A 15,939-nucleotide genomic window follows, 5' to 3' on the forward strand; every position below is an offset into this window, starting at 1 on the left:
CTGAAGGCCAAGCTTATTCTGGATCTACCGGATACATGTAGAAGAATTAGACCCAAGGGCTGTCATCAAATTCTGCGTCACCTTTAACCTCTAGGGCTTCTTTTCGACTTACAAGGCATCAAATGAAATAATTCAGTTTTTCAGCAACTGGGAAGGAAAATGGAAATTGGTACAACTAATAACTTCGTATGCCCTCGCGTAAAATGTATGCCACGTGCAACAAGAACAGGACACATGGACATAAAATATTCCCATGAAATGCAGACATTATGAGCTGCATTGAAACCACATTCTGTGCTGAACGCCTTCTTTCCTAGCAGGTTGTTTTCAGCCTGCCTGAGGACCAAAAATAGCACACCTATATTTCAGCTTGATCTAGTGCTTAAGAAAATCTGACATTTATCGCAGTTGAATGGTTCCAGTGAATGTATGTGCCTGTTTTCTGTTCACTCCTACAGGAGGAGGAGAGAGAGCGAATGCTGGAGCGCTAGCTGTGCATATGTAAATACAAGAATGAACTGTATTCTGATAAAGCGGCAGGGTTTACTGATGAAGAAGCTACTGTGAAATCTACAGAGTTATTATGACCTATTATTCATGCAACCAACATCGTAAAAGGCAAATTCCCCATTCAAAAGCATACTATACACTGCACAGCTACAAGTGTTTCTATTCCATTCTGCTTCTCACTTTTCAGTTTGCATTTATTGGAAAATGTTGCTGGAGTAAAATACTTGGGAGCCTGCAATCCCTGTATAAAGCCCTTTTATTATTTTATTGTTACAGTCTAGTTGTGACATCTCCAATCGCCCGCAATAAGGAAATATTGTAGCTGCTTAACTGTAATAAATTATTTCAGCCGAGTTGTGAAACTAGTAGTCAAGGTGGGAGGAAGACCACAGAGCACAATTACAGCTGCAGTTTAAACAATCTAGGCTGGCTTTTCGCTCTTCATGTTCTTGTTTCTAACATGTACAGTGATCAGCAGAACGATATTTATTGCAACATGTTTATTTTTGGCTCATTACAGGAAAGATACCATCTCTTTGCATATTTCCACACTTTCGGAGCTACAGCATGTATTTATTCTGACTAATGTTAAACTGACTTGAACATCTTTTTTTTTAAACTAATTACTAAATGCTTATTTGTGTGTTTAATTTCACACTACGGTTCTTCTTTCATTCTTCCCTTCTGCAACCATATGTACTCGTTTATATGAAAGAGCAACACACCAAGGATTTAAACAATTTGTTGAAAAGATGATGGTGTGAGCATCTATTTTAAGAAATTAAATGCTCACTACTGTGTCTTAAAAAGATATTCCATGTATCCTCCGAGTTCCATGACCATATAAAGGAACTCATCCTTTGGCCTTGTTCCTCTATATGGTCATGGATCTCTTTGGTGACTTACAATATCCCTATACCGTACAGCAGGGGGTACTTTATCTCAGGTATAAAACTGTAACTCAAGTTAGGTACTGAACTGTATACCACCATGAAGAGGGTGTTTACTGACCATCATCCTCCTTCACTCTGAGCAGGTGACGTCTAATCGGGAAACAGCCTTTACAACAAGATTTTACCTCGTTATGCCTTTACCATGCATTTTTTAGCTCGCATATTTTTACCGCATATATGCATTTACAACGCATGCCAATACCACGCATTTAAGGTAATTTTGGAGCTGTGGGGGGTATATCCCCACAAATAAATTTTTTTACATCTAAAAACAATGCCTGTTATTGGCATGCATTTTTAATGCATATTTGCGGTAAAAACGTGCGCTAAAAATGCGTGTGAAAGGCATGCGAAGTAATTGCATGTGTTGTACCGTCGTACAACTGTCTAATCAAGCCTCTTTCTTTATCTATCCAGGTTTCAGTGGTTGGCTGAATTTGGCAGAAATTGATCCCGACGAGGAGGTGCAAGGAGAAATTCACCTGCAGATTGAAGTTGTCCAGACTGACTTATCGAGAAGGTTACGGTGCCATGTGTTTGAAGCACGGTAAGGAGTTGTCGTGGGGGAGACTGCACTGGGGCTTCATGGCTATTAGGTAACGGTATACAGGGTACAGTTCAACTGACAGGAAGTCCACCCAAGAACTGTCTCATCTGCTGCTAGCTTACCCCATTATCATTAGTTGAACATTTGCACACGCTTGCTTCTTCAGTCACCTGTAGAGATGCTGGGGTTCTTGTGTAGGTAGTCACATTTATTTTGGACATAAACAACATTAGTTATGTTGGTGTCTAATTGACAGGGTACCTATTATCGAAGACATTTTTATAATGTGCCCATTTGGGTAGGTCATGGATGTTGGGATGGTCCAAAGATTATAATAAAGAACACATAGAGGTGTGATGGTAGCGACTTTATGGCCAAATTAGGGCTCGCAGTCAATCAATGATATGATTCAGGTACTCCTAGTTGCTTTTGCTGTGTGAGGCTTCCTCATTCAGTCTGTACTGGTACGTCGAGATCGGTTGGGCCCTAAAGAGCAAAAGCAACGAGATGTACCTGACCCATATGATTCATTGACTGCGAGTCCTAGTTTGGCCATACAGTCACTACCATCACACCTTTTAGTGGTTTTTTTGGTGAAATGATTGGAGGCTGTGGAATGCTGCACCTATATCTCTCTACCTGTGATAATCAAAGATTGCCCAGGATGCACTTCTATACACCCATCACAATGACTCTGGTCATCAAGTAATCAGTATGTTGGGTGAAACCCCGCCTATTACCAGGTAATTTCTGTTGCTGCTTCCCATTAGTTTAACTTTGTCATTGCTCTTGTTAGCTGTTTTTTTATTGCTGTTGATGCGATACTCACTTCCGTTTAGTCCGGAAGCAGCAGCGCCTAACTACTGTTTTCGTCCGCTTTTGTGTGTTCATGTGTATTCGGTGAGCACTATATTCTTTTAGGCGGCGATAAGCGGTCATGTAAGCTTTCACCCACCCTGGGGCTCTTCCTGCCTTCTCTGACCACCTTGGAACCTTTCACCCACCCTGGGGCTCCTCCTGCCTTCTCCGCCTAACATTGGAACCTTTCACCCACCCTGGGGCTCTTCCTGCCTTCTCTGACCACCTTGGAACCTTTCACCCACCCTGTGGCTCCCCCTGCCTTCTCCGCACACATTGGAAACTTTCACTCACGCTGGGGCTCCTCCTGCCTTCTCTGCACAACTTGGAACCATTCACCCCCCCCGGGGCGCCTCCCGCCTTCTCTTCCCTGTCCTACCTCTGCACACCTTGGAACCTTTCACCCACCCTGGGGCTCCTCTTGCCTTCTTTGCACACCTTGAAACCTTTTACCCACCCTGGGGCCTTCTCTGCCCACCCTAGGGCGCCTCCCGCCTTCTCTTCCCTTCCCCATCTCTGCACACCTTGGAACCTTTCACCCACCCTGATTGCGCCTCCCGCCTTCAGTTCACAGCACACCAGAGCCAGGTCCTGGTCCTGCAGTTCTGTTTGTTTTCTGGGAAGCCGAGGAAGAAGGACAACAAACAGAGAACCGGGGACCGCTGCGGGCCCAGCCCTCCTAACGCATCAGATTTAACAGGGTCTGGGGCAGCATTGCTGTAAAACTGCACGTCCATGGGCTAACAATCAGCCCGGAATGACCCCCAGCTGATGCGTAAGCCCAGAAACAGCACGCTTCCTCATCCTAACACTCCAGAAGGCAGTCCGTCCATCTGCGGGGTCTGAAGGGGCTGCCTTGGCCCCCGAGCAGGCACAGACACATTTAAAGCTCTTGGGCTCCTCATAAAGTGCTGTATAAGAAAGGTCCCACTTGCCTACAGGAAAAAGATGGCCACCCTGATTTGCTAAACAGCCGGGATTATGTGTTTCTTCCTCTGAGAGCGAACCAATCCTTGTCAAATGTCCTAACATTATCCAAGGAGATCATTTCCATCGCTAGGAGATCCCACACTCGGGCCAATCCGTCTCTCCATGTCGGGGCATTCAGTCTCCCCATAGCCCAGAACTGACTGAAACGCTTCCTTATTTTCCTTATTTATTTGCGATGTTAATTTTATATTTTAACAAAGTTTATGGTTTTTAATAACTAATAAATTAATTTTACTAGTACCACTGAAGCACGGCTTCCATGGCCAGAGCCATTTGTTTCTCAACGCAGAGGCGAACAAGCAAAACCCGGGTTTGGACAAATCAAACATCCCTCCCGAAAAACCATACCACCTCCTGCTGTTTTACAGTGTGGCAGGCATTAATTAGGGATAACATGCAGGAACAGTTTTACCACATTGCAAAATACCTTTTCATCCCATTTTCGAAACTTATGACAATGCCTTTTATCATTGCAGGTTTTTTAAAACCTATAAATGAAAGACATTGTCCTTTACAATGCCAATAGCTCAAAATCTCGCAAATGCAAGACCTATTGCATTGCAGATGCTTGTTTATTTTGCAATTGCAGTGGAAGAAGGCTGCCTCTAAAAAGGAGGGCCTCCCGCAGGTCAGTACCAATTAAAAACAAAGTTTAACTTTCCAGCATTTGCAGCATTGACACACGTAACATTCCTACATGACCTCTACTTGCTTGTAGTGTGTTTATTATGCCAATGATTACATGGACATAGAAAAAAGCAGTGGTACACCTGACAAATGTGAATTGTTCCCAATGTGTGCTATATCACTCTAGCGCAGAGGTCTTCAAACTGTTGTAGGTTGAGCCCACCCAGCTGAATTTGTTTTAGATGTTGGGCCCCCCACAACCTGACAGAAATTTCTGGAATCTGGCACACTAAATAATTGACCGCCACATGCATATCACGGGCCATATCCGACAAATAATGTTCTACACAAAGAGAGTGTAGTAAACTGCAGGTTTGTGAGTGGATGTGGTGAAATGACGGAGGTTTATTATACAGCTCAAAACACAATATTCCAAGATAAAATGTGTGAAAATTGTTTTTACTGGAATGCTTTGTTTTACACATGACCTAGATTAATAATAACACCACCAACATAAATGTGACGGGTGTGTCTGTCTTTCACCACAGACGGTCAATCTGTGGATGGATTTTTGCTATTGACATCCTCAGGTTGTGCTTCATATCTACTCTTGAACGGTACTTGGTCTTTAATACCACAAGTGCTGAGAACCCAATCTCACATAAATAGGACCAGCTGAAAGGCAAGAGAGTTTTGATAGTAGTCTTGCTCAAAGCTGAATATTCTGCAGACAGTTTCAGCCAAAACAGTGACTGTATCACATTAAAAAAAATTAAACAAAACGGTATTTACATGAATCTGTTTAGGAATTATTCCAGGCCATCAGGGCAAAAACAGAGCTGCCTCTATCACGGGCCCCCTGAAAGGCGTATTTATGCTCACTTTGAGTCATTTTAGAGAAGCTTCGGTGGTGTCTTTGTCTCTTGCGCAGGGTCATAATCTGATGGTGAAAAGCAAGTGCAAGCCCCCCAAAATTAGTGAGGTACCCACCACCTGCCAGCCAATACTTCACGTTAGACTGCAATATTGAAAATCCCTGAAAATGGGTAAGATACTACTATTGATGCCAGTAGCCAGAGGAATAGTCATTTTTTGCTGAGTGCTACGGGCAAAAACAAGGTCTCGATAAAGATATCACGTCAACCATAACTCAGGACTGGAATCGCTGTGTCCTTAGTGAGATGGTGGGATGTAGTTACCTTTTACATACACCAACACTTATAAAAACAGATGTGTATCATGCAGTTGAGAAAGTAGCCAGATAACTACAAGACAACAGGACAATTCTCCAGTTCAGGGCTTTCATTCTCCAGGTGTAGAACTTTCATGGGACGTAAAATAAGGCACTAAAGCCCCTACGGCAGAGATCTCAAGATTCTCAGTTTAATGTGTGTGTAGCTCATCAAGTTCAGTTTGTTCTTTGCATCCTGGGATTTGTGGCCCTTTTGATCACATTCATAAAGTCAGAACTACTATTCCCAGAATGCAAAAAAAACCTGACCCGAATGAGCTACTCGTACCTGAACCTGCGAAATTTGAGAACTTTGTTCACCATACTTCGCAGGTGTGGAGGTCATTTTAGGTTGTGCCTTTAGCAGCCGTGTTCCAACACACCATCAAACACACCTTGAAACAATGATAACTAAAAGAACACCACACAACTCTTAAAGTGGCGCTGGAGTGACTTGGAGGGATTTATTTGCATAGCTGCCAAGCGTTTGCATGTTAATCCCAATTTTAGCCAACAGCAAGCTACATTCTGGGACTTGTAGTTTCTTATGTAACGTTGTAAGTATAAGCTTAAAAATCCAAGTAGTGTGGGTTAAAACGTAAGAAGGCACCTCGCATTACATGCTGCTACTTGGTATGCAAAAGGTTTACTCTGATTTTTTAAAAAATCAAGCCTTTACCTGTCGCATATGAACCTCTTAAGTAGATCGTGGGTACTTTGGCCATGTAGAAAAAAAATTGCGCATATTGGCTCTATTAATTTGAGGACTCAATTCCTTCCCATCAACTAAAAACAAGCATTGGCATAACCAATAGGTCTTGCCTTTGGGACCTTTTAAGTGTTAAGCCATGCAACAGTTGTGCTGCATAACTAAATACTTAGACGGTCCCAAAAGCGAGACCTATTGGCTATGCCAATGCTTGTTCTTTTGGCAACTTGTAGCCCTTTTAGCCCTGTGGGCTTTGTGCACCTGCCTGCATACTTTTAAAAGAAACATTGTCTCCTTTCTGCTAAGAGCTAACCCTCCCAGGACGGGGTTAAATTGGAAGAGCTGAAATGCTTCAGCTGCAGTCGGAGGCAGGATAGGGTGACCAGAATTTTGAAGCCAAAAACCTGGACATTTCTCAAAAATAGGACTACAATTTTACTTCAAGCGATGAGAGCGCTCCTCAGAAGAGAATTACAGAACAGGCAGTAAGAACATACATAACATCAATTTTTAATCCCAGTAGCTTGCCTGTTAATTAAATTGCTTTCTTGAAACAACTGCTAACTATCCCTGCTTTGTAAAACATAAAAAACACCTCCCACCGTTTTCAGTCGACCCTCTCCAAAAATGGGGACATGAGCTAAATTTCTTGAAATTTGCTGGGACAGCTGGTTAAAAACAGGGACCGTCCTGGCAAAATGGGGACGCGTGGTCACCCTAAGGCAGGATGTCTCCTCTGCTAAAACTGAAAGAAAGGAACAGACCGTCATTTTAGCTGCAGTGGGAGGCAAGGAGTCTCCTCTGCTTTGAAATCAAACGCGAAGGAACAGGACTGTCCCTTCCTTTGCTTTCGGTTTTAGCAGAGGAGACTTCCTGCCTCCCACTACAGCTGAAGCATTTCAGCTCTTCCAATTAACCCCCTCCCGGAACGGTGAACTGTTGGCACTTAGCAGACAAAAGCATGGGCACATCGTGCCCAATGATTTCCCCTCCCTCCCTCTGTTACCGGAGTTCTTCAATGAACAGAAATTCCCATTTCAAATGGCTGAAGACTTGCGACGCGGGGGACAGTGGAAGACAGCAAAGGTAAGATTTTAGGGTCGAGTGCGCCCCCCCCTGAGATGGTGTTGTGCCCCCCTGGGGGAGGCGCCCCAGAGTTTGAAGAACACTGCTCTAGAGTGTCTGTAATATTATGTTTTATATTCGCTAATGTGGTTTCCAAACTGTCCACAACACTCAATGGGCTGTATTATATGATGGCTTGCCGCCTCCAGTGAAATGCAGCTTGAAACAGCCTTTTACTAATGCACTGTACCCAGTGGAGGAATGGGATTGCCTTTGCGCTGAGAACAGCGTATTTGTTGTGAAACAGCTCACTGTCCAGACCTGCGCACAGCACACTCATTAACCCCTTGCGTGCTGATGACGGCCCCCATCCGTCATGCACTACGGCGCTCGTGTGCTGATGACGGCTGGGGGCCGTCATAAACCCGCCCATTCGCGATTTTGCCGTACAGGTGCAGAATCGCCACCGCATGCAGGGGTTAAAGGATGCACCACAACAACATGTTGTTCCTGCATTGCGACTCAGATGGGGATTGGTCAATTACGTAAAGTGATCACACAACTTCCTTTTTGATGCTATTGCTGCTGATGCTGTTGAGCCTTTGTTCTATGCATGTGAACTTTCTTCGGGTGTTTCTCATACCTTATGGACTCATAAGACAATTGTGGGATCATGAAATATCCAGTATTTAGATCGTCAGAGGTTTGCCTGTCCTAAATAAACAGTACATTGAAATTTAGTAGTAACATTACCATCTCTTGGATTTCTTCTAAACTATTCATCATTTTATCCAACGGTATTGTTTTTATTCCACGTCTTTTTGTCAGCAAGCAATGAGACAAAAGTTTTCTTCTGCTCTTTTTCGATTTGCCAGGATGGAACCTACTTCTGTTCCTTGACCTACTCCAGTGTTACCCTAGCCCCAGGGCCCAGTTTGTAAAATAATGAGTGCTAGTGTCCAAACACTGATCAGAATCCTGCAGCCGGTGCCTTTAAATGTTGAGACACTGAATACCAAGGCTGGTAATCTTAAATCCCCTTCACTCCTCTTTACCACACTGCACAGCACACCCAGCACCTTTGCTCACTCTTGGAGGTTCCTGCTTTCTCCCTTTATGCCAATGTTTCCTTCTTTCTCTTTGTCTGTCTTTCTGCTTTGTGCGTTTTTTCCCTCTCTTGTTCTCGAAAAATGTCTGATGCAGAAAATAAGGGCTGGTCCCCAAGAATGAGTGCCGGGGGCCCCCTCAGGCAGCAAATGGCCCGATTTAAGCACTGCCTATCCCACTCCCATGTTTTCAGAGTGTTCTGCGTTTATCAGCACTGGTTGTATGTGATTAAATAGAAGAACAACAGGGAAAAAGCCCCCATCGGCCAATTGGATTGCAAGGGGAATCCTGTAGGTGAACCCTTAATTTCTTAACAAGTGGCTAACAGATTTACACTAAACCACAAAAAGCACAAGTTCCGGGTATGTATCTAGCTTTCTGCTAAATTTGGTGCAATTCTGTTCGGCTGTTTTTGGCTGTAGTGCTATTCAAAAATCGCTTTATAAATTACATGGGAAAATTACTTTTTGAGCCCCGCCCCCATCCTTTTTTCATTATCTGATTCATTGATTAACAGGAAACATTCCAGGAAAGAGCTAAGGTGGATAAACTTTATTTTGGAAGGTTACTTGAGAATTCATCAAACATCGCCAAAGTTACTGGCAAAACAACAAAATCAATTTCTTATGGTGACTAGGTCCTAGCTATAAATGTACAGTGGCGACAAAGAATGAGGACTGGCGCCTCAAACTGAATTCAACCCGACACTGTCACCATCGAGTGGGTTGAATAAATAAACACATATCATTATAAAAAATGTTATGCATATATATGAAAATAATCAAATAGGTACATCCATATTTAATCATTATACCATAGAGCACAGTATAGTATGTGGTACCTAATGCAATGTGTACAAGTAATTGAACCCCAAAGGTTTCTTCTTAGTAAAGAAAATAGAGAATATAAAGGATATTTTGGCATGAATCAGATAACGGGTAATGTACACACATAGCAAGAGAGCACCTTGCATGTGGGATGAGTAACCAGCAAAATGAACATGTAGGATTCATGGTAAAAAATCAAAATGTCAAAGCATCATATGTGACAGCATAGGAAATGTACGCTGCAATGGGCAAGATGACGACAACAAATAAAAAAGGAAGGGGTTGAATAAATATCAACAAAGGTCAGAACTCACTAACCATCATCTGTGTACAATATCAACAGATTATAATAATATGTATGTGACAAAATATGTAAAAACATGTATATATATTCTGTAATCAGTATATAGGATCCTATGTCTGTCCCCTGTGGGAAAGCTAGATCATGTGCATGTGGGCAGTAAAGATTATCGGTGCCAAACTGGACCAAGTGGGCATATCATTAACAGAAGTACAACTGTTGTACCATGGTAAGCATTCGGTCAAATGCCAAAAAACAAGGGCTAGTTATCAAAAGGTGATAAAAAGCGATGGTCAAATCCACTAAAACGCCTACACCCATCTGTTAATAGCACTAAGACACCCCAGGGTAGACGCGCGCTTTACACATTTTATAACATAACATAACATTAAAAGTGATACATGATTACAATATAGAAGAATTATAATGTAAACCAAAATATATAACATGCAGACAACTGACTAATGTAGGCAGAAGTATGATAATTAATTAGTCAGTGCCTAGATGGATACTCATTTCTTCGTCCTGAGTCAGACCATGGGGGACTTAGCTTCTAGTTCGATAATGTAACCATCTCAATGTAAGGTCTCTACCACCCCCTCTTACAAAGGGCCGGATTCGGTCTACCAAAAAAAAATCTGAGTACGATGGCATTGTTCTTATGTTTGCTGTGAAAGTGCCTGGCATCTGGATAAGAGAAATTCTAGTTAGTTATTGCTCTGAGATGTTCTCATACTTTCAATTTGGCATGATGCATAGTACTACCCACATATTGTAGCTCATAAGGGCAAGTAAGAATATATATAGCATAATGTTGTGTGTTGTCTTATCAGTACAGTATAGGTCATATAGGGTACCTTGTAAATCTTCACATTGTGGCTCTTTTTTTGCATGCTTTGAATTTGTGACATAAAAAAGCCAGTAGTTGATGTGGTTTGATAACAAAATATGCTAATGTTTCTTCATGAGTTTCCTGATTTCCAAAGATTGCATGTTGTTTGTGGCTATGAATCTTTGCATTAATCTCTACTTTGTGTCTTGTGGAAAGTGAGAATGAGCTCTTTTCTCTCTTTCGATTCAACTTTGGAAATGACTGAGTCTAAGACCAATTCAGAATACCCTCCGCCTTTAAAATGATCTGCAAATATCTCCTTTTCTTTTAAAAAAGTTCTGTGATCCCTATAATTCCATTTGACCCAGAGTAGTTCCTCATAGGGTATACTTCATTTGAGGTTGTCAGGATGACTACTCTCAGCATAAAGTAGGCTAGTGTTAGATATTTCTTTGCAAAGTTGTCATATGGTGATGTGATTGTCAACTATTTCTTACCTCATGTCCAAGAAGTCAATGGTATGGGCACTGATTGTATTGGTAAAGCATAGATTTAAAATGTTGTTATTGAGAGTCTTGATAAACTAATTTGCATAGTTTCATCACCTTTCAATATATTTAAACAGGTCTTCAGTGTACCTAATACAATATACAAAGTGTTTGTTGAAATCGGCATTGGAGGCTGCCAAGACCACCTGCTACCCCCACCAGTCCCTCACCAAATTAACCTAGCTGGGTGTGGGGGATATATATATCCTGTAGGTTATCGAAACACGCTTTTCTACTAACTCAAAATATGTAACATGCAACCTATTCAGGGTTCAATTGTGCAATGTGATGTACAGTGGCAACTGACATTTTAAATGTATATATACTTTATTTCTAATTAAAGACTGTCTTTTCTTTATTTTGATGTTTTGAGTTTTATTAAGGAAGTGGTGCAGATGCCACTTGCGTCTTGGCTTGAGAAAGGAATTTGTCTAAATACATTGCTGAAGTTATAATAAAATGCATATTTGAAATTTAAGCCTGAAGAAGGGCATACATGGGACAGAACAAAAAAATTAAATATATATATATATATATATATATGTGTGTGTAGGGAACCCATCTAGAACTACTCGGGGTTCCCTACTTCCTTTTTGCTTAATTAATGTGTCACTCTTAGCCTGAAAGGGCATTGTTTTGACTTATACTGGGAGTTCCGTTATCAAAGCTACGCTGATCTAATTAGCTCTAATAAAAGCAAAACACATTTTTCAGGGACTGCTTTTTTATTCATTCTAGATAGACTTGTGTGGTATTTTACCAATCCAAAGCTGTAATCCTGTGCCTGGAAAAGTAAAGGTCTTTTATCATTTTTTAGCTCGGCGTAGATAATCCTATGCTTAAAAATCTTGCTGTAAAAGTGGCAAAAGGCAGTGTCACATTTTTAGCTCAGTGTGGATGGCTCCATGCCAATCCTATGCTTAAAAACGTTGTTACAAAAACAGACATTTGAGGTGAGCAGATTCAAAGAGTTGGTGGTGTCGTAAAAAGCTTTATGTAAAGGGGCTGCTCTCCACCTAAACCTTGGGAACTACCTTAGATTCCATAAATGATGCTCTTGCAATACCAAAGAACTCAAGAAACTGGTCCTTCTGATTGGCCAAGGGAGCTCTTGCTCCTATCGGTCATATTGGCACCATGGTACTGAAATCAACTGAATTCCGGCCACAACATTGAAACCAATTACAGTCCCCATTACCGAACTGGAGAACCAGTTCCCCAAGTCCTGAAAAAAATTAAAGGCCACACAAGAGGGCAGGGTAAGTTTTTTTTAAAACAATGAGAAAATGGCCATTGTGCAGTCCGTAGGCCATTCAGAGTGGGGTTGACGCCAACAGTGAGGTGGCTTACGGCCCAATTCACCATTGGGCATGGGTGAAGGCTGTGTACAGTGGGTGGCTGGGGCACCCTCAGAGGAATTAGATGCAGGGTCTAGCCAGAGACCAGATCGGCTGTGCAAAATGGAGGCTTTTGGTACCTGGTGAGGAGTTGGGTGCAGGAGAGGACACCCCCCACACGGCCAACCTCCCGTTGAGGTTCCGTGACAATTGTAAGTGGTGTTTTCGACTCATACGAATATGGTCGAGTCTGGTATCTATGAACCGCAAATGACGAGTTTAGTAAGTGTGCGCAGTTTCGCTGTGCTAACTTAAGCCGTTCGTTTGTTATGTGGGTTTTTCATCTATACCCACGGGTTCCATCTTAGATACGGCATCCATTTTGTCTCTTGCCCTCAAGTAGCCAGCGAACGGACGTTGTCCGCTTCGCGACCCTGGGACTCCCAAGATATTTGCGGAAGACACATGTTCTTTGTGAGTGTCTTTATGACGAGGGGGTTGCTACTGTAAGACAGATGGCGCCGCTCGAGGCTCATCTTGCCGCACGGACTTATTGTCTCAGCCGTGCATCTCATTAGGCACGTCCCTTTGATGCCTGTACCTCGTGTTTCCTGATACCTCCCCGTTTACACCCTTTCCGATCTTCCCACTGTCTCCGTCTTCCTCTACACCTGTCCTTGTTCCTATTTCGATCTGTTTACTGCTGATTGGAATTTGCTAATGGTGGGAAGATGGTTTTTACAGTTGGGAACCGCCAAATGTTTCCGCACTTATGTTCCGGACCTCATGTGTTTCAAAGTGACCAAAGTGACCCCTCTGGGGGATAGTGGTGGGAACCGGGTTGTAAACTTTTGTGTTCAATGTAATCCTATGGGTAAAAACTGTATAAAAGGAGCGATTCACAGAACCAATTTGAAGCAGTCTCCCCAAGTTGCACGCTGTGTACTTGTCGTGATCTCTGTGTTCCCTGCAGCAAATAAACCTTGAATCTTTGACGTCGAAGGAAGTGTCCCGTGTCTCTGTGATTCGTACGCCGGAGCAGGTTACCCACGAAGGTTTCAGGTGTTGTGCCCTGGCACCGCTGGGTCTTAAAGAACCCAGTCCTTCAGTTGGCGCCCAACGTGGGGCTGCATCAGTGGTACCGGTCCAAGCCCGACGATCGTGAGGAACTTCGTGTGAAATCTCCGAGGGAAGGTGCACTCCGCTTCATCGATCCTGTTGTCGAAATAAGTGGCCCGAAGACTTTTCCCGCGAAGATTCCCGCCTCCGGACGGCTGCGACGGACTGCTGCCCTGACTGTAGACCTGTTTTGGCGCCTGGCGTAGATCTTGGTATAGCGAGACGATTGACGGGCCTTCCTGGAGACGCCACTGATTTTTGAGTTAAGTATTTGTGGGTCGCTCCCATAGTTCTTGGTTGTTGACACTTTAGCGAGTGTTTTTGTTGTTAGCGCTGTGTGAGTGTTTTTGTCGGTGACACTTTGCTAGCGTACTTTGTTGTGTTGTTTGACGACTGCAGCCGCCAAAAACCGAGGGTTTTGTTCTTTGCTGGGACTTGGTAAATCCCGTAACCCTTGAAGTTTGTGAAACTCGGCTAGTGTGCAAGATGCCTGGTCGCAGTACTTTGTTTAGTTGTTTCAAGCCTTGTGGTATGGATTCCCGATTGGAGGACTCGTGTCCGATACCTCCGGTTGGAACTCCCACGTATGAGCTCTATAGTAAGCATGGGCTAGGCCCAGTTACCTTTAACGATTATTGGATTAAATACACAAAGAAGGACGGCGACCTTCGTTGGCCACCTCATGGTAGCTTCGAGGCTCCGATCTTAGATAATTTAGAGATTAAATTGTTCGAAAGAAAGTCAAGGCCGGCCATGTTTGATGCTTTTCGGTTGTGGCGCAAAGAAGCCCGACAGAAAGAAATCAGACAGACTAAACGAAATCAGCGAGATAATGTTGCCACCATAGTGAAGAAGGCAGAGCAATTTCAGCGAGATAAGGAGGTTAAGGATAAGGAAGTGTTTGAACGATTACAGCATATGACTGTAGATAAATGTTACCCCGCTTTACCAACGGAGTCGGAAAAGAAGGAAGAGCCAGTTGAGGATCCCTTAATGTCTTATCTTATGAAGTCGCCACCTCCGTACGTACAGGGTACCGCAGCTCCTGTGGTCCCTGCCGTACCTGTTCTTCCACCTATTCCTCCTCCGCCTGTTCCTCAACCTGCACCCGTTCTTCCGACTGTTCCTGCTCCTTTGTCTGTTTCTATTCCTACTGCTCCTCCGCTTCCACATACTCCTGTTCCCGCTACTGCTCCTGCTACTGTACCAGTTTTGTTAACTCCTGCTGTTGCTACTGTTTCTACTCCTTCTCTTGTTAGCCCTGTGTCTTATTCTTCTCCCTCTACTCGAAGTCGCAATTCTCCTCTTGCGACTAGCTTCTTTCATTCGCTCGGACCTATTCATGGGTCCGCTGGTTCCGATGGTCCTCAGAGACGTAGTCAGCTTCCTGGTAACAGAGAACGTGTTGCGCTATATAATATGGCGATGGGTTGGATGGTAAATCCTGTTAGATGTCCACCCCGTGTTGTCCTCGAAACATTCTGTCAATTCAATGTGCCAACCCAGAGATATGTGTTTAATGAAATGTGTAAGTTCCTTTATGATCAAATAGTGGCCGATGCGCCTGACGAGGTGCTCGCCGCTCTGTCTGATCTCCAGCTTCAGTTCGCAAATGGGCTGATAGTGGATACCAACGTTCGACGTGCTGTTGAACGATTGCTATCTCTTCGTCCTGCTCCCATCCCTCATGCATTGTTTGTTGAGGATATTGAAAAACAACCAGACGAGTCTGGCCAATACCCTATGCGGGAAGTTCCACCAGTGTGGATGCCAGGCGATGCTACTGCTATTCCTATTGTTCCGCCGCATTTCCAGAGAGTTTGGATACATCTCCCATGGAAAAGATCGGAAGTGTTGCAGGTGAAGCAATCTTTGCCTGACCCTCGCAAAAATCCTGCAGGGTATTACAAAGAATTATCGCAGCTCGTAGATGCTACGATAATGAATCTTGCCGATATCGACATGTTGTTTGGCAATGTCGTACCGCAACCGGTATGGGCTAAGATTCGTCAGGAAGATCACGCAAATGAACTAGGTGGTGATTGGGCGGCCATTGTGGCGGCAGATGGGTTGCAAGTTGGTGGCGCTAAGCCTGAACAGTTGATTGCTGCTCTCCCTCAAAGAATAATAACATTAATGAAAACTCTTATGCCAGCCATGAAGGTGAATTGGGACAAGTTGTCAGCCTGTAAACAGAAGAAGGATGAGAGTGTTTCCGACTTCTTTACGAGGTTCGAGGAAGCATTCATCGACCATAGTGGTCAGGATATGGGCACGGAGGGTGGTCAAAGGTTATTTGTGGATAAATTTGTTTCAAATTTGTTGCCCGATTTGAGCAATAAATTGAGAAATTCGGAAAGTGCATGGGCCGTTTCTAC

General features: G+C 43.4%; 1 protein-coding gene across 1 annotated transcript in view; it reads left to right on the plus strand.

Annotated features, from left to right (window-relative positions):
- LOC147729873 (ras GTPase-activating protein 4-like) overlaps positions 1–15,939 on the plus strand; it is a 625,955-nt gene that overhangs the window by 215,365 nt on the left and 394,651 nt on the right. The window contains exon 5 of the mRNA XM_086954787.1: positions 1,881–2,010. Within this exon, the coding sequence (XP_086810913.1) occupies positions 1,881–2,010 (130 nt within the window). The remainder of the gene's footprint in view (positions 1–1,880; positions 2,011–15,939) is intronic.

The sequence above is a fragment of the Lissotriton vulgaris genome, chromosome 2_1 (genome assembly GCF_964263255.1).
Source record: "Lissotriton vulgaris chromosome 2_1, aLisVul1.2, whole genome shotgun sequence".
NCBI lineage: Eukaryota > Metazoa > Chordata > Amphibia > Caudata > Salamandridae > Lissotriton > Lissotriton vulgaris.